General features: G+C 39.5%; 1 protein-coding gene across 4 annotated transcripts in view; it reads right to left on the bottom strand.

Moving 5' to 3' along the window:
- Positions 1-13952, bottom strand: part of cbfb (core-binding factor subunit beta) — a 33402-nt gene extending 19450 nt beyond the window's left edge. For 2 of the 4 annotated variants that reach the window (XM_026311185.2, XM_026311182.1), the window contains exons 1-3: positions 13396-13951; positions 12796-12882; positions 7498-7614 (exon numbers count right to left, since the gene is read on the bottom strand). In XM_026311185.2, coding sequence (XP_026166970.1) covers positions 7498-7614; positions 12796-12882; positions 13396-13473 — 282 coding nt within the window. In that variant the 5' untranslated portion in view covers positions 13474-13951. Of the gene's footprint in view, positions 1-7497; positions 7615-12795; positions 12883-13395 lie in introns of all 4 variants that reach the window. The other 2 variants (XM_026311183.1, XM_026311184.1) reach the window with 2 other exon arrangements.
- Positions 13953-20370: the final 6418 nt, after the last annotated feature.

The following is a 20370-nucleotide window of genomic DNA, read 5'->3' as shown; positions in this document are numbered from 1 at the left end:
GTTTTCTGTCCGAGCCTTGTGTTTCTAACAGTTTTCCTAAACCTCATACATGCTAATACAGAGACATTCTGCATGTGCACTTAGTCAGGGATTCTCTCCAACACAGACATGATAGCAACACAAAACACTGTCACACACAAACAAAGAGCATATAAACACAGGACCCTGTCTGTGCATGTGTTGCAGTGCATTATGGGAGTGGGTGTGGTCATTGATCTAAAGCCTGGAGCAGGAAACATGAAACCCTTTGGGAGGAGACAGCCAATGGTACTGTGCTGTGTGTGCGTGTGTGTGTGATTATGTGTGTGTGTGTGTGTGTATGTGTGGGCATAGGGGTTTTGTGATACATTAATGTCTCTGAACAGGGAGACTCTGACTGTCTGAGGCTCCAAAGAAAGTTCACTTATACTGATTTAAATTAAAGAACCTTCATTAAAATGTACCAAGCAATCACTCAGGACACACACACACACACACACACACACACACACACACACTGTCAGATGGAGAGCAGCAGTAGCAGAGGGAACCAATTAGTGGTCTGGCTTTGATGATGTCACTGACAAGTCACGCACCGATGGCACAGCTTCCGTTCAGAGGGAAACATAATACCCCACACTGCGTTTGCACATACACACCACACATACTCACACTTGATGTTGATGTGCCTGTGACAGGAGAGAATCCTGAAGGCTTAAAGCTGATGACTAAATTAGAGGGAATCAGAGGTGTCAGATAAAAAATGATTTTAGAGAGAGGAAAATCACCAATCACCACCTGCCAGAATTTTTTCATTTTCACTGGAAGACAGGCTTGTACATGAGACAAGCTCCACAGACAAAATATGGCAAATTTACCTAACCCCTCTGCAGTTTTTATTATTAAACCTGACAAAATCCAACACAAATAAACATCTGAACCATTTTGCTGACAAGAAGCAATCCTATTGATAGCTGGAATCTTTAAACACCTTTTAAACATAATGCTTTCCAAAGCCTGGACTGGTGTAGGAAGACCACTGTAGGAGGACCCGAACAGTCACCACATCCTAATCTGCTGCAGTCTGTGAACCAGAACATCTTGCATCTTTCACACTGAACAACCTGGCCCTATAGTGCTTTGGAAGTTTGTACAACTCCTACACCTTGAATGTTTATCATACGGGTTAAAGAGACTTTTGATTAAAAGTTTTCATCTTTGTATGTGACTTGTTCAGAGACTGCCGTGCCATTAAGGGTTAGAAAGTCAACTTCTATGTGCCAAGATGATGCATTCAAATTGTACAGTTATCACAAGCTGTTGCTGTCAGTGTTATTCTATTTAAATCTGCCCTGCTTAAGTTGCCAATTGGTTTGTTCTAGGTGTGGTGCTGCAGTGCCACTGAAGTACAATAAAATATTTACACAGTTCACTGGCAGCTGTGTCCATATCTGCTGTATTTTCAAATAAGTCCTGTTCTGTCCTGTGTGTAATCTGTGACAACTTTTATCCACAAGGACAAAATCATGTTTATCTAGTCATATAGGATCAAGAACAGTCAAGAAGTAAGAAATAAAATGTGAGGAGTGCCCTTTTCATCAAAATCAAAATTAATCCCAACAGGAACACATCTTAAAAATACTAGAAATACTTTTTATTGTCATATCACCCATTAGATCAATCTGAAGTGACTGGTATATCATGAAAATAAAGAATTAGCCCACTACGAAGCATTTTAGCAACTTTCAGCTCATGGTTTTGGTTTCATGGTCCAAAACCCTAATGTGAATTGTTCTCATTAGTGCTGCATTCAGACACAGAGCTTTATAAAAGCTTATAAAAGCTCCCTGTGCTCTGCTATAAAGCTCTGCTTTATAAAACAACACTAGCCTAGCACTAAATGGTAGATATTTCCCACAGGGGTTGGTTGACAACAAAGCAGTGGTGAAAGAGTGAATTTTAGATTTACAGTCATTGTGTGGTCACGAGCGCAACTGCACATCTTGTTGTGATGCTGCCAAAAAAAATCTATTACTGCAGGTGTAAACTGTTGGTATATAGCAGTGTGTGTGTGCTTAAACTAAATATTGTTCAGGCATACAAGATGTGTGAACTATACATATATTAAAGGCAGCGTAAACTGGTGTTCAGTGGGTTTTAGTCATTCATGGACAAGAGAATCACATTAAAACAAAATCCACCAGAGGATTTTGAATCTCTATGGGTTAACAGGAGGTGCTAAAACACTGTGATAGTGAGAACCTGAAAACCTGCACATGGTCAATACAGTAAAAAAATTACATATACAAGAACTCAAATGTCTGAGTTTGAGAATGAATGAACAAAAGCAGCATCCTGTGTTTTGTGTTTGTGCTCTTCCCTGACAGTCCACCCTCCTCATCATGTAACTGACAGACACTAGTCTGCTTCTCATATCTCTGCTGAGTTTCCCTCCCAACAACCACTAATCTCTCTTTGTCCCGTTCTGTCCCTTTTATTCTTTTCGATATTTTCTCTACTTTAGATGTGGTTTAATGTTTATATGTTTGTGTGTTTTCTTGTGTGTAGACATGCATATATCTGTGTGTAAGGCTTAGCAATGAGTCTGGCGCCACATCTCATCAGAATGCAGGGATGGTGCACACACACACACCCACACGCACGCACGCACGCACGCACGCACGCACGCACGCACACACACACACACACACACACACACACACACACACACACACACACACTGCTGTAACAGAGAAAACAACACTGAAACTTACTGGGTAATTTTTCTTTTGCTTTTCCACCAGTATGGCCAGTACAATAGCCTGTTTCCAGTTCCTGCACCAAATACCAATCTGTCCCAAGTGCTTTCATCACTAAGAAAATTGCTTGTGGCCAGTAAAGTCATTTATTATAATTTCAGTGAAAATGTAATGAGTGCTTAATGAAAATGAACAAGTAACTGTTGTCATGGCAAACAATTTAATGTTTTACCAGCGGTGCTCTAGGCTCCAGTGCACTTCAGACTTATGTTGTTCATAGATGTCTTCAAAAACTGAGGGTTCCAAACAAGCTGGAAAAGCAAAACAGCAACATCTATTCTAAAATAAGTTTTGCATGCACACACCCACACCCACACAGGAGGTGGTTGGGCAAGATGGAAGGATGGGCTGCAGGACAGGAAGGGAGGAAAGACCAGTATCTGCTTTACCAAAAGACCACAAGAAGTTTCCTCATACAAAAACAGACACAAAGAGAACTCTGGGTGACGAAAAAAATAGATGAATGAATGAAAGAAAGGAGTTTTTTAAAAGTAGGAAAACATTTAAATCGGTGACTCATGAATAAGTTAATGAGCAGATGAATTCAAAACCATCTACCTACAAGCAGGGCATGCATGTTAGACCATGTTAGGGTCATAAAAAATGAATTTAAAGGGACATAATTGCAGTGATAATGAAAATAATCCACCAAATTAGTTTCAAGAAGATACAGTGTGCGGGGCTATAGCATCACCAAACAACAATGTGTTCTCCAGTATTTCATACTTAAAGTATTTCTGCAGATCAGGTTAGTGTTTAAATGCATAGAAACACGTGTGCTTCAATGTGTAAATAATTTTAGCAGCTGGTGGTTTCCATATGCTCATAGATCTTATTTTACTGCCTACATGGATACAAAATACATGGAGATTTTACAAATGTAAAATGTCTTAAATGTGGCAACAAACCTGAAATAGCTGCCTACCTGTAAATTTTATTGGTCTGTATATGTTAGTGTTGTTCCCAGTAAATGCAGTTTTTCTTCAAACTGACCATATATAGTAATAAATCTCCACAATTCCAAAAAGGAGGGTTATTGTAATGTGTGTCCTCTTGAACCCACTTAACCCCACTAACATTGTTTAAATATGACAGGTTGAATTATAACAGTACACAAGACTGACAGAATATTTCCGTGTAAACTTAAGGGTGGAGCCGTAAAAAAAAAACATGGTGTCTTGCTTTTGAACAATTCTCTCAGGCATCATATCACCTCAGAAAATACTATATATAATAGTTGCAAGAGAACTATTTCAATTTGAAAACTACTTCAGACAAAGACAGCTAGCACAAAGGTTCATTTCTAATTTTTTTTCTTCTTTTATTCTTCTTGGTCCATAAAGACCAACAAACCTCTTCAGCTGTTTACAAGAGACCTGCCTGATTTTTAATGTAATCACATTATAATTAGCCCATATAGACATCTCTGGATGCCACAAACACAAAGCTTGTGGCACACAAAGGTCTTGCTAAAGGGAGAGTCTTTGAAAACTATATGGTATACCACCATTTACAGGTGTGAACAGTGATAGCAAGTGTATAGATTTAGCAAAAAAAACACTAAAATGTAGAAGCTACAGCTGTCTATTGACACCAAAGCTACTAACACTACACTAATGCTTGCTAGCAAGTTAGCCGCTAATGCTAAAATTAACTTTGTCCACAGCTGGCTGCCATTAACCTTCAACAGCCTGGAGAGCCTATAGTCTGTTTTAGTCTCAAACACACACACTCCTGCACTGTTTATATAGCTGTCTTTGTGAGGACACACCTTCCCCAGCCCCTTACCCTAAACTTAACCATCACAACAAGATTACGTACTCCAAACTGTACTCTAACCCACTGCTAAACCAAGTCTGAACTCTTACACAGCCCTTTGAAAGTGTCAGGACCAAGCAAAATCCCCTCACTTTTTCAAATTGTAATAAACCCCCATGCTATAAACTCAAACCCGTCCTGACAATGTATATATATACAGTACATACACACACACACACACACACACATACAGAAAATAACTTCTTTCTATTTCTCTTGTGGACATTACATTGCCTTACATTCATTTCTTGTAGACTCACCTTAACCTTAACCATGACCACCCTTTCCCTAACACTAACCCTTACCCTAACTTTAATCTAACCCTAACTTTAAACCAAGTCGCCTCCTTAAAATTCAGTGAGTTACATGGCCCACAAGGGGCCAAGTCCTCACATGCCATTGTTTAAACAGATTTCAGCCCCCACAATGTAGCAAAAACCTGACACACACACACACACACACACACACACACACACACACACACACACATTACATTCAGCTGCCAAGTTTAACCTGGCTGTGCTACCCTTTTGGTTTGGCACTGTTTGTGTTTAGAAATAAAGGCGGGAGAGTGGGAGGAACGGTGGGGGTGGCAGGGTGGAAGTGAGTAAAGGCGGGGGGAAAGGAGGGAGTGGGGGATGTATGGTGTAACACAAAGAACAAACAAATAACATAAGCAATGGACAGAGGGAAGAAGGGGGGATGGAGGAGGGAAGTGTAGAGTGGACGTTCACACAAAACGCCACAAGAATAACAAAGTAAGGAAAAAGGATTTTAGCTGAAAGAAAGAAAAATGTAGGCAGAAGTCATGAAAAGAAAGAAAATGGGACAAAAACAGTAACCTAGTACCTCAGTCTGAACCATAGTTCATGAGTTACTGTCTCTTCTTTTCTATTTTGTCTTCAATTGAACTTTTTCCCATCTGACCTGACTAAACACTGCATCTTGATGACTTCTCCCATTTATTCACATTAATGTTTCTCTCCACTTCAATTGGTTCTACTGAATACTTTGTAAGTAAGAAAAGTTACATTCACAGAGATATAACTATGCTCATACATAAGAGATGTGTGTGTGTGTGTGTGTGTGTAGTTGTGTAGCTGTGACAGTAATTAAGAGGAAAAGCTGCAACGTACACAAGATCTCTGCCGTGACCTGACAATTGTATTCTACAGGGAGGTCCAGAGGGATAGGGAGGTAGTATGTGTGTGTGTGTGTGTGTGTGTGTGTGTGTGTGCTAGAGCAACACTGCAAAATGTACACTCAGTATGCAATTAAAGACTCCGCATTGGAGCAGCTGAGTGAAGTCTAAAGTCTAAATTTCTTGTTACAGTACACTGCACTCAGGAAACCACATTCTGCAGAAGCAGAATATAAACGAATACTAACTAAAAGTAAAGTCTGAAACCTTAGACTTGTGTTTTCTGTTGGAGCTGCATAAAAAGAGAATTTCAGATCAGATCCACGGTAACTTTCTTCTGATTTGCTCTGCAGGTATAGAATCCCTTATGTTTTTTTTTTTTTGGTTCAAAGATAAATATCGATGAAAAGAGCAGAGTGTCAGCAGGTTTATCTGAATCTTCAGGTGTGTGTGTGTGTGTGTGTGTGTGTGTGTGTGCGCATACTTATGAGTGCTTGGCTTCAGTTCTACAGTTCTTCTATGAAACTGCTGTACATTGACAGCTCCTGGCCTCATTAAAACTTCATAGATCTGTGAGCACCATTGAGGTGACAAAGAAGAGGGTATCATCTTACACACACACACACACACACACACACACACACACACACACACACACACACACACACACACACACACACAGAGTCTCTGCCACACACATGCATACAAATCTTGTTCCCTCTTTACTGACATACAAAAAACACATAACATTAGAAATTGTGAAAAATGCCACACACCCGTCAACAACGGCACGCACACACTCACACATTGTTTCCGACCATCAGGGCACTTGTGTTAAATAATTAAGAGTGTGAGATTAGTCTGTCAGCCTTGGGGCATGGAGGTCCATCGATTCCCCAGAATGCATTTTTAATGAGCCGCCAGTCGGCATTCATTTCAGCTGGCCAGTGTCTGTGGAAGGCCTTCTGACACACACACTTACATAAGTGAGTCCTTAGCGCCAGGGGAGACAATTAACACACACATACAGTAAAAACAGCAGCAGGACCGCCGTGCTGTACAGCGCATATCACCTTGACAACAGCAGCAAATTAAAGACTTCTCAGCTCTGAAATTTCTTTAACTTTGACTTTGCTCTGAAATGAGCATATTAAGTTTTCCAGTGTACTTTTGTGTGATAAGAATCTCACAGATGATTTCACGTCTGACTGACAGTGGGCAAATACCCAGAAACTACTGGTTTGAAGGCTTATTTATTGCACAACTGGTGTAAACCTCTGTAAATCGGTAAATCAGGAGAATGAAACTCAACATTTGGATTCATAAAAACCTTTTTTTCTCTCTGTGTGTTGGCCTCTGGGCTGCTTTTTTCATTTCATAAAATGAAAGAGGAACAGAAAGAAAAAACACAGACAGATGTATCAGATGTTTCTGCAAAATGTATATTTTTTTTTTTTGTGAAAGTGTCACATTGTCAAGTGTTACAGCAACTGTGGATAAAAACACATGACTAAAGAATGAGATAAAAGCCTGATTCTGTCAGCAGTTGTCTGGATGGCAAAGGGGGCATTCTGGACACATTTCATCAGAAAACAGAACATGTATTTTTCTGTTGCCAGTCTGTCTGCTGCAACTTAGACCATATAACCAGCAACAGCTGAAGAGCAATAGAGAAAAATGTATGTGTGTGTCGGTGGTGTAATTTTGAGGATGAGGATGGAAATCTTTCTCTTGTCCTACCTTTCCTGTCTCTCTCTCGAAGTCGACATACTCCCTTGTAGGAACCTGCCTCTGATCTCCATGAAGGTTCGCTGGAAAGAACTGCAGAGAGAGGTTGGTACCTGTAGCTACAAAGGCCTGCAGAAAGAAAAAGAGACAGATAATTATTATTCAGTCAGATTTAAAGGATGCGCTTCCAAAAAAAAAAAAAAAAATTACCATTGGTCGATTTATTAAGATGTGAGTGGCATATCCAAACAAAGAAAAACACCGACTCTTGGAGTGGGGAAGCTGGAACCTGATCATTTTAGCATTTAATTTCCTAAAAGTCAATAGACTGATTAGCTAAATAGTTGCACATTATATTTTCTTTCTATTAACTAATCAATTACTCTTCTTTCTTGCAAGTTGCCCAAATGTTTAAAGGAGAGTCCTTAATTTACAGTTCTGCAAATTCAGACACATTTCTATCCAAGATTAAGAACATGAAATACTGGTTTGAAGTACATATAATATTGTGGTTTCACAAAAATGTTTCCAGAGTGTTCTTGCATAACTTAAAGAGGAGAGTGTTTGACTAAGTTTTAATGTCTTATTTGGATCTAACACTGGAACAGTTTAAGTCTGATAGACTGGAACCAATTTGTTCTTTTTCTCATTTCCTCAACCCGCCCACCCATCACCTCTCTCTGTTTCTTCTCGGTTTAACCACTCTCCTCTCAGAAGAAAAGCACAAAGGCAACCACTGGCCTGCTCTCCTCACACACATATAATCACATCATCCTGTAGCTTTCCACATCTTTTGATTTCTGTAAAATGGCTTCTTGCTCTAATGGGAGACACTCCTTTTAAGATAAACACACACACACGCATACGCACGTATGTATGCATTGAGAAACATAAATAAAATGAAAATCAATAGAATGCATTTCTCTGTTGCAGTCAGAAAGCAATGAATTATAGAGAGGCAGAAAATCAAGTTAGAAAATGCCTGTTTTTTTGTGCCTGTGTGTGTGTTGTCTTTGTGTGTGTGTGTGATATGTTTGCTGAGACAGATCAATACTAAGGGCATTAGGGCTGCGACTGAGCTGGAAGCATATGAATTATGCACTCTGTCAAATCTGTCCCTCATCAGAGAGTGAGAGCACAAGAGAGAAAACCTGAATGGAAGAGCAGGACGGAACAACAGTGAGCAGAAGAAAAAGAAATGAAGGCAAGAGAAAGCTGTAAATGACAAATGAAAACGTGTGTACATGGACACACAATGAGAAAAAATGTCTTTCTCACTCACTCACTTACTCACACACACACACATATAAACACACACAGAAATGAGAGCTCAAAGAACACCGAGTCATCATTTCTGCTGTATCTGAAGTATTGGATTACAACCATCTGATACTAATTTGCTGCCTACTACTGCTGGGAAAAAAAATGAGAGAAGAGTAGGCAGAAAGAGGTGAGAGATGGAGGAAAGGAGGAAAAAGAGGGGAAACAGGGAAAATGAAAGGAAACAGGATAACTGGTAAAGACAAGAAAGTCAGACAAAAAGGGGTGGGGGGGTGAGATGGAGGTGAGCTGGAGACGAAGAATAAAGACAAAGAAGAAAAAAGCAAAGGAAATTAAATGAAGAGACAGAAGAAGAGATGGGAGAGAAGTGGGAAGGGAGAGAGAGCAGGCAGCATGAAAATCAATAGTAGTTTAGAAAGCGACTCATCTCTAATGAGCCGAGCTGGAGATAATTTACTTTGAATTATTGTCCCATTTATCAGATGAATCCTAAGCATTTAAGAGTCACCCTGTGATTCCAGTCACATGTATGTGTGTGATGTTTAGGAATTCCTTAGAGTAAACCGATGCCACACTTTACTTTTTAAATTATTGTAAAAATAATGCAGGAAAAAAAGCCTGAAATTTTAAAATATGTTACATTGTGCTTGTTTTTCCTAATCATTTCAACAACACATTTCATTAGGTTTAGCTTTACTATTACTTGTTCTGTTCTGCAAACTATACCCAACTCATAAACATGCATACTCTTTCTAATAAAACTTCCACATTAAAAGCAGAACAAAACCGTGAAGACAAAGCCATGAAAAGAAAAATATTTAGACAGCAGTTCTGTATCACGCCATTACAAAATAAGGTTGTAATATTGTTAAATTTGTTATTTTCTGCCAATTGTGAGTGACCTTTTCTATTTAAATGTAAAATACAGGATGAATACAATATTTAATGAATAAATTAAATAACTTTGTTATTGTGAAAGTTAGATACCTTCTAGAATTAAGCCAAGAACACTTTCGACAAAATAAAGTATTGTGTAAGAGGATACGAACATTTAAAGATCCTTAAGACATGTTAAAAATATAAATTTATTTATATAAAATCTAAAAATAAAATCTAAACATAGTCTCTTCTGAAAAACAGTTTGTGTCAGACATGTTTTGCCACACAAACTTAACTAGTACAGATTTTAAAAGGTACCATATATGCATTCTGCCTCATTGAAAAAATCCTATCCTACGCTGTGAGTATGAAATTTCCAAATTTTGTGCTGCAGACATGTGACTCCTACCTCACTGAAAAGTCTGTCACAGTTGTATGTGACCTGGAGGTTTAAAGTGTTTACATTACACTTGTGTATGTTGCATATCGAACCATGATTGGCTCCATATTATTTGCGATGTCACTACGTACACATCATAAACTCTAAATCTAAAACGGCCTCATTCAGCAGGTAACTTTTAGTGTCAACCATGCAACACGCGTCATTCTGCACAGTCAGGCTGAAACATTCATAAGAAGTAACAATAAACAAACCACATTATAAATCCATTTAGGGGACTTTTTAAAGGACACACATTCAGTATCAGTCTGGTAAATTACCTACATGGTGCCGTTTGTTTTCTAGTAACCTGCCTCATCTCATTGTGTCTGTTAGTTGTTCACACTGACCATGAAAATAGCAGGAGGTCTTTAGCAGCGCCTGGCTGATAGATAAATCAGCGACATGATGTCACGGTGGCTGTCAAACCATTAAAACCATGGCCATCAATTCTCACAGCAGAAGACTTATAAATACAGTGAGGACAGACGGACGGACGGACACATCATGTCCCACTAAAAGATGGTAAAACTAGATGTGCCCCCGCCTGAACCCCTCCCCCTGTGATGAGTGCAGCATGTTTGTGAAAAATACCTTGAGGATGACTAAGGCTGTAAAAGTTGCCCTGTGTTTGTGCCAGTCGCCTGAAGGCTTTTTCAACCGATTTCACCTTTTGTTGAGGACATGATATAGGAAGTTTTAAACAAGCTTCATAATGCAGGTGTGCAAACTGGCATGTGTCCTCAATAGGTATGAACCTTATGCCACTTGGTATAAACTGCCAATCACAATTGCTACATTCAACATTTTTGGAAGGAAGAAAAAAAAAAAAAAAGGTCAAATGAGTTCAGAAGAAAAAACGTTCTCTGCAAAGAAGTGAAGAAAATCAAACTTCTGTGTGGCATTCATTAAGGAAACAAATCTATTAGTCTGCTGTTTAAGGTGCTGCATTTCACAGACACTTTATATGAGTATTTTCATTTTCTACTTTATGTTTCTACTCACTACATTCTAACGTAATATGGGATTTTTACTCATTTATCTCCCAGCTCTGTTTCCTTTCAAAAGCTTATATATAATCATCTATGTAAAATACAAAGCATTGTTATACAGTAACTTAAAAAATACATACATGTGGATGAGTATCAAAAATCCAAAGTAAAATAACACAACAAAATAACAACTATGACTGAGACCATTTTCCAGTGAGATTGGTACTTTTACTTTTAAATAGATTTTTGCTAAGAACATTTAGATACACATACACACATAACAGAGTGTATGTTTACACTGTGCTGTTGTGACACTGGTGTTCGCATTAGACCAAAGAGTTCGGCAAGTCTAAGTCCAACCTCTACATCGGTCCATTTGAGAGGCATCCATCTCAAAACTGGATATGTGATCAGATGCATTTGAAGACGTGGCTTCAGAGGAGTGTGGTTTGAAAATGGAGGGAGACACATTTAGCACACTGACACTCTTCAGCTGTGAGATTGTTGCCACAAATTATCTCCCATTGCAACAACTACCCATTTACTGCTGCCCATATGTACTGCGTATGAAGAAAAACACAATTTGTGTAGTGCAGCCCAACACAACTCTGCAGCAACTACAGAGTGTATATCTGAGTAAACACAAAGTAAACAACTCAACAAAAGCTAACATTTAACAATTATTTTACTTTCGCAATCATTTTGTCCATAAAGTGTCAGAAAAAGCGTTTAGAGGCCCATCTCAGAGTCAAGTGTGTAGTCTCTAAGTTAGTTTGGCTGAACGCAGCCCAAACACACATTGAAAAGCCAAAGAGATGAGCAGCTGAAACCTGGGAATGTTTGGCACTTTTGCTTGAAATAAGGACATCAACAATTGAACTACTATCACAATAGTTGATAATTAATCCTCTGTTGATCGCCTGAACAATGAACTGTTGCAGCTTTAAACTCAAATGTGACATTTTGACTGAGGTGGTGTTTACATCAGTGCTATAAGGACTTTTGGTCATCATAGATGTTTATTTTCGGCTGTTCACTTAAGTGTATATATCCACTGCATGTTTTCACTACAGTATATACCAAAATTAGACCTGACAGATGGTGATTACTTTAGGTGACCAGTTAGGCCCCAAATTACAGCCCTAACGGTGCTTACTGTAACCAGAAAGTGCCTGTGTGATAACATGTATGAGTTCATGCCTCTGTCAAACAAAGCTGGGACAAACATGAGGTCCGCTGCAGAATATACAGATGGAAGAAGTCATGAGCCTGTGAGAGAAGTTAAGCCTGCTGGGTTTATATGTCTGATAACATGTCGGCTTCCTGGTGCAGGGACTCATCACAACACCGGCACACGTACGATCCAAGAGTGTGTCTCTACAGTGCACCGCTGCTGCACAAAGTGAGCTGCTCAGGGCTTTTTCATGAGATTCTTTCAGCGTGTTTAACAAAACAAAACACACATCTGCCTGAGAAAAGACTAGACAAGATGTGTGATGTCTGTCTATTCATGTCTGTCTCACTGTGCGTGTGAAAAGCTTCACATCACCACACACACACACACACACACACACACACACACACACACACACACACACACACACACACACATTTGTCTCTTTCTTTGTGTCAAACAATAATTAGCAGTGAGCTTTCTATCCCTCCATTGTTGCAACAATGAGGCAAATAATAAGGAAATATATTTAGTTTTGTACTCACTACTTCTGACCGTCCGTCCCTGCAGGCGTTCTGGAAGCGGGCTTGTCTTTCCTCATGGGGCCGGTCTCTGAACCCAGTATATTTTATCTGCAGCAAAAAGAAAATAAACCTTAATACTTCTAGGCTACTCACATAGATACCTGCAGTAATACGCGCTGATTTTACGACATGGGTTTGATTTGGAGTAGAGACACTACAGAAATAGGACTGTCAACAGTCAAAAGAAAGACAGTAAAAACAGAATAGATAGATTCACTTGGGCAATAAAGAAAAAAATAATAAGGAAAAATAAATAAATAAATAACTAAATAAAAGTGTATTAGTGTATTAATACTGGTAAAATGTATTATTCCTATCTCCAGAATGGCAGAAATACAACACAACCAGCTTAGTGAAGCGAATCTTTGTAGGCGTTTTAGTTTTTAAAGGATTTCATTAAAGTGTGCGTGTTCTTCAAGCGAAGTTACAGAAATGAATGAAACGGCCTGAAGCATTAAGACAATTTCTTGCCGCCAGCATGCTTTTCTACTTTAACGCTTCTTCTTCGGAGCCTCTATTTCCGCCAGTGGATCCAGTGTGAAGCAACAGACTCAGACTCACCTCACACTCCCTGCTCAACTTGCGGAAAAACTCCTCATTCTCAAACTTGCTCCTCTGGTCCGGGACTACCCGCGGCATCTTCTCCGACACTTTTCCTTTGCGGCCACTTGAGTTTCACTTTTGATCCCTTTTAAAAATGATTCTGTACAGCAAAAGTTAAAACTCTGTGTCTTACCGTCCGTCCCTCTCTGACTGTCTTTCACTCACTTCTCTTCCGTGTCTCTGTGTGTGTGTGTGTGTGTGTGTGTGTGTGTGTTTTCTTCTTCCCTGTGTGGAGCAATGTGCTCTCTTCTGCTGGCCTCTCTGATCACAACTGCTGCTCTTATTATGATCTGGCTCTGACTGCGGCTCCTGCGCGCCTCGGGTCGCCTCAGGCTCCAAATGGCTCTGATTAAGTGACCCACCGCTACAGATAAAGCTCAGTTTGACCGTCTCTCTCTCTCTCTCTCCTCTCTCTCTCTCTCCTCTCTCTCTCTCTCTCTCCCTCACTGCCTCAGTGTCTCTCTCTCTCTCTCCTGATGTGCGTGTGATCTCAAGCAAGTGGCAACAAACGAGCGCTCTCTGTCTGCGTCTCTCTTTAGTCTACCTGCAACTTTTAGGCACTCCTCCCGAGTAGGCCTCCTGCTCTCCCAGACTGTTAGCCCACATGAATGCATTAAGGTGAAGTAAGAACAGTCTGTAATTTGGCGGCTTTAATTAAAGTCATGAATCATGTGTTACAAAGCTGTTGTGTCCTCTGCTTACAAAAGAGGGAATATTTGTCTGACACGAAGCCTAATTTAGATTTTGATCCATGTATCTGTCAGAAGTTGAAGCAGTGATTCAGAAAAACAGTTGAGCAATACGTGTCCTAGTGCTTATTAGAATTATTATTAAGACTAAACCAATCATTAAACACATCAAAACCGAAACCCGAAATGAAACATGGAACTAACAGTATTTTAATTAATAGCTATGCATCGACATAGAAGACAGCCTAACTTAATAATCAGTAAACACGGCATCTTTTTCCATCAGTTGCTGATGAATCGTCGATGCTCTTTAATCAGGTCGTTCTGGCACCGCTGTCAAATCTCAAAATTACGACGGTTTCAAAAGTACTTAAAGGCATCGGCAGTCTACTTCCTGGCTCCGTGGAGTCGCTCTTATGACTGTACGCCCAAAATACCGCCCCCTCCCTCTACCCAGCCCCACCATTCACAATAATAATACTACTACACACTACTCGGGGTCGCCACTGCGCATGCCTCTGGTCTGGACCACAGAAACTTTATAGGATCCTTATGTGAGAAGTGAGACAGAGGCATGGAGGGGGGGTGCACAGACAGTGTTTGTGTTCCTCAAATCCATCCTGCAATACACCGAAAACTCTCCAGGAAAGCTCGACAAAGATGTCAGAGAGGATGTCAAACAGATGAACAAATTATTCATCTTGTCATGTTGTTGAAATAAAACCTAGTGATCAGACCTTGAGCACAATAAAAGTAGTGTAGTGAGATGAAGATAAAGGTTTTAAATGTTTAAAACAGTTTTTTACCTGAGGATACCTGATCTATCTACTGTAAACCAGCCAAAAAACTCTGCAACATTTTCTCATTTTATAGCTATACGGCTTTTATAGGCCTGCTGCCATTTAAAGGGATGTGCTAGATTATATAAACAACTCTCAGTGCCTTGCTGTTCAGGGTTAATATGTAACTTCACTTTTACTCCAGTACTTTACTTAAGAACAATTTTGAGGTACTTGGACTTGAGTATTTCCATTTAAAGCACATAGCATCAGTGTGAGTCAGATCAGGTGGGGCTCTATTAAGATAATGAACATAAAATATATCATTTGTGTGTTATATGATGGTTTTTATAAACTAACCGTAGTTAAAAGATAATGCCACTTAGATGAATAAGAACGAACATAATGTTGTTGACACCCTAATGGCATAACAATGAGCCAAAAAACAGTATAGAAAGATATAATCGTTTAAGTGGGGAAACACACATACACACACTTTACATGGACTTACATTGATTTCCTGGAGACTAAATCAGAAACACTTCTTGCTAAACCCTAACTCCTAGCATCTGATCCCTTCGAGGAAGGCAAGTTCCCAGAGTGTGTAAGAAATACCAGGCACACACATACAATTTCTGAGAGATCAGACAATTTAAATTTACAGCACAATAACATATTGGCACTTGCTACATAATAATAAATTAATGTTTGATTATGCAACAAACAGGCAGATAAAAACACAGCTCTTTTATAGTCAAGACACCTACACACACACACACACACACACACACACACACACAGGTACATGCACAGAAAATAAATATAAAGATTAGACTCCCATAGGAGATTAAGGGAATTTCATAATCACCCAGACAGATCTTAATTAAACCATGAACAAGAATATGCAGGTTGAAAGTGTGTGTGTGTGTGTGTGTGTACATTCTCATACAGCTTGTGTCTGTCATGACATGCTTTGTTGTTTGTTTTGTTGCTGTTTATGAGGCTGCTGTGTCTGTGAGGAGAATGCCCAATGAAATATATGTTTGTATCAAAGGGCCCATGAGATCACATTGTTTCTCATCTCATGCAAGAATATTGAGAATAATATGAAAGTTACTATTTTAAGTGTAGAACACTGAAGTGTTTTTGGCCCAGTTGTGGTGTGTCTGCAAAATGTTTTAATCATTACTTTTCATCCTAACAAGGGTTCCAAGGGTTGGGAACAACGCCTCGGGATATGGCATATGTTCCAAATCCTTCTTTTTAAAAAGCAACACTCCTTTTTATAACACCCATGTCATTGATTTCCTCCGCCTTTAGCCTGAGGAATACACACACGCGGAGCACACCACTGCCTCAAGGCGGCCGTTTATGTGTGTACTGTTAGCTGCAGGTCAAACAGTGCATGAATGGTTAACAGCAGTAGCCGGTGATGCAGTAAAAGGTTCATTAATTAATCAGATAATCTGTGGTTGCCATGGTGAATAGTTCTGACATGCAGTCTGGTCTCATCTTCACACAGCACACTGGACACAGCTCACTTTACGTTGTGCCATTTTTGTTTCAAAGTCGCTTCTCAGAAGGTTGACTAGTTTTATTTTTTAGTAGTTTAGTCAAATCTGCTTTAATTGAGCAAACAGATGTAGTGTCTCACGAAAAGTAGTGTGCTACGACTCCCGTTGCAACTCAGGCGCAAAGAAGTTAAACAAGAGAGAGCTGCCATAGAGAACAGCTGAGCTTTTTGAAAAGTATATAAAATTACCAGCTATTTGGTAATTCTAGATGTTTTGATTGTTTTTTTGACATTTAGTTTACCTGGAGATAATTTAGAGTTAATTCAGAGTTTTATTTTTACTTAATTGAATGTCTATTCTACTGCAGTTTAATCTTTTTTGTTTAATAATATGATTGGGTAATACATTAATTTATACTCAGAGATTATATACATTTGTGAGATGTCATTTTATCATACACATGGCTATGGGCTGTAGCTAGGGTGATACACACGCACAAATCTTGAGTTATCCAGTTTATATATAGTACTGTGCAAAAGTTTTAGGCACTAAAAATACCCTGGGGATGCTTTTGAAATAAATTACATAAATAGTTTTTCATTTATAAATTCACTTCATACAAAGTGCAGCAAAGGGAACCAAACCTGAATCTAATCAGTATTCACAGCACTCCCCTTTACCCTTAAACCAGCAGCAGTTCCCTTTGGTTTGACCTGCACACAGTTTCTCCTGGTACTTTACATCACCTTGGAGAAGCTGCTGCAGTTCGTCTGTAGATTCAGGCTGTCCCAATGTTTTTGAGCCCAGACTGACCCATCACTGCCCAGATCTGGGCTCCTGGTTCTTATTGCCTCTGAAAATAGTTCTTCATGAACTCTGCTGGGTTCTTTATGTGCTTGTTGTCCTGCACAATGAACCCAGGATCAATCAGACACTTGATGGTGCTGTGTGATAAGAATCTAAAAAACCTAAAGTGCCTAAAACATCTGTCCCGTACTGTAATTGTAAACAAATCGTAATTGATAGAAACTGTTACTGAAGCCACCATCGATGCAGTTCTCTGTGCTCTGCATAACACAGATGTGCACACATACTCCTAAACTGGTAATGTCTTGCCTTTAAAATAATTTGGCTAAAACAGTTTAGCATGTTCGGACATATGTGACATAATGTTTTCGCCTCTAAGAGTACTACAAGTCAAAGAGCAAGAGCACTGAAGGCTTTTAAATGTGTGTGTGTGTGTGTGTCAGTGAAATGACATTAATAGTGGATCACTGCACAGAAACGTTTTTCACGCTGAGTGCTAGTACTGTTTGAATGACCTCATATCTATAGTCAGTTATGGGTAAAATTGACTTAAACATCAGTCTTTAATAAAGTTGTTATCAGGAGACAAGTCATGTCACTGTAAATGTGTGTTGTCAGTTAGTTTGCTATTTTGATGCCAGGTCCAGACATTCATGTCACTCTGAGCTAAAGATTGACAGTTTATGCAACTGGAAAATGACCAAATACCTTTTAGTGTTAATTGTTAAATGAGTACAAGCTAATAGACCACACTAAAGTTGATCAGCACTGCACCACAGTCACTCAGTCACTGTGAGTGTGTTAGCACATGGGTGATGGCTGCAGCCTCACAGAGCAGCTGTAGACTATTTTTTTTCCTGCTTCCTTTTCTGCCTTTTGTCTCTTTCTCTCCTCACCTTTACACACACACATCAACACAGGTTAATACACATACACACAGATATACACACTCACATACAGCAACACATGCAAATCAACAGAATACCTAATGCGTGCTGCAACCCAAATTTTTATATAACCCATCCCTTATGTAACTCCTGTAGTTACTGCTCTGATTCAACTATGAATTGTTTTGCCATTTCATTTCAAATTTTTGTCTTTTGTTCTAATTTATGGCTTTCATAACACTGTAGGTACAGAAAATGAGCCAAGTTGTCAAGTCACATTCACCACATACAAGAGTATAGTTGATCCAAAAACAACAAGTAGGCGCGGTTTTCTTAAGCTTTTGGTTTCATAAGGAAACGAGAACCACTAAATGCCAGGTGTGCCAGCTGAGAATTCATTCTCATTTTCCTCATAGATTATCATATATAAAAGAAAACTGCCATATATTACTGTTTCTTACCAGTCTAACTACACACAACATGTAAACTCTTAAGTTTTCATTTTTTTTCGTGTACAGTAAGTGGCTGCAAAGCTTCCCAAGACATGAAGTCAAGCACTTTGCTGACTGAAAAAGAAAAGAAAAGCTGCCCTATATGTCAGGTATTACATAGATTTGTCTCTGCTGTTGTGCCTCATTGTTATTCAAGAATACATACAGAAATATCTTTGGCTTTGCCAACTTAGAAGCTGCTGCTGCGGAAGTGGCCTAATAAATATTTAAAACACATCAATAACACAGGAAAAAAAAGCCTAACGATGCTACAGTAACACACAGCTGACATGAGACAATCTGTGTGTGTGTGTGTGTGTGTGTGCATACAGAGGGGAGACTGTTATCACCTCATTTCGTTTATGTTTGTATGAAAAGGAGAGTGAGCAAGAATATGAACAAAGTGACTCCTCATCTTGTGTTCAGCTACCTTGGTGTTATCACTTCCTCTTCAATAATGTTCAAACATGGCGTGCAGAAATGAGGTGTTTGCAAGTTTCTCCACCACTTTTGTAACTGACAGAGAATCCAAGACTGGAAAACTGCCATCTGAACTGTCTACACAACAATTTCTGCCCTCATTGCAAAAATACAGCTCTAAAGCAGCAAATACATCACGCATGAGAGGAGCATTTTTCAAAAGCATTGTCAGTACATCTCTTTCTCGGCACAAGAAAGAAGGTACATTTTGACAAAACTTCTGCTGCCCTGTGCAGCAAAAAATAAAGTTTCTTGCCAGTCTTTTATGAAGAATATTAAGGGTCAGTAAAAGTTCAGCAGAGTGTGTGGGGCTCAGTGGACAGCAGCAACATTTGGATTAAATGACCATTAGCAACAGACAGGATTACCAGTTGGCTCCATAAAGGGAGCTGCACGTGGGCTCATTGTGATGCAGCTCTGCCAGTCTGGTTACATCAGCGACTGAGAATCAATCTCCTTCCTCACCCAGACATCCCTGCATTGCTAATGTAGCACCCAACACACACACACACACACACACACACACACACACACACACAGGAGTACAGTATACAGCAGGGGAGACGCCTGGATGTGTGTGTGCGTGTTTATTCCTGGTCAGACGGTGGGACCCCGTGGCTGAAAGACAAATTTGGAATGGCGCATGGTCCAGTATTTTAGTTTGCAGGTTACAGTGTTACGGTCAGCCAGTCTGTCTGCCTGTCTGTTTGTCTGTCTGCCCACTAAAGAGATGAGACGGGGGGCTGGAGATGGTGTATTACTTATGGCAGCAAAAAATAAACACACACCACACAAACATGGAGCCAGAAATATCTATGATGTGAAAAATGACAGCAGACCAATAACATTTTGTAGTTTTCTCATGTACATTGTAAACAAAACATGAGACCTTTTCAAAAACAATGACATTAGTTTGGCCTTTAGACCCAGTTCCACAGTTTTAAAATAAAATACAATCTATATTACAATCTTTCTATATTCAATGTGTTTCCAGTTTAAAAGTAATGATAAAAACATTAAACTGTATTGAAATATCTCCGTCCTGTGATGGACTGGTGACCTGTCCAGGGTGTACCCCTGCCTTTCACCCAAAGAGAGCTGGGATAGGCTCCAGCAGATCCCTGTGACCCTGGTTAGGGAATAAGTGAATAAAGATAATGGATGGATGGCTGAAATGCTCCCCAAATTGATCACATAACCAGTTATGTGCACTGAAACTGAGTGTGTATGTGTGTGTGAGAGAGAGAGTGTGTGTGTGTGCTTTAACCTTAAAGTAACTGTGTGTA

The sequence above is a fragment of the Mastacembelus armatus genome, chromosome 6, assembly GCF_900324485.2.
Source record: "Mastacembelus armatus chromosome 6, fMasArm1.2, whole genome shotgun sequence".
Lineage (NCBI taxonomy): Eukaryota > Metazoa > Chordata > Actinopteri > Synbranchiformes > Mastacembelidae > Mastacembelus > Mastacembelus armatus.
This window is presented reverse-complemented; position numbering and strand designations above follow the sequence as displayed.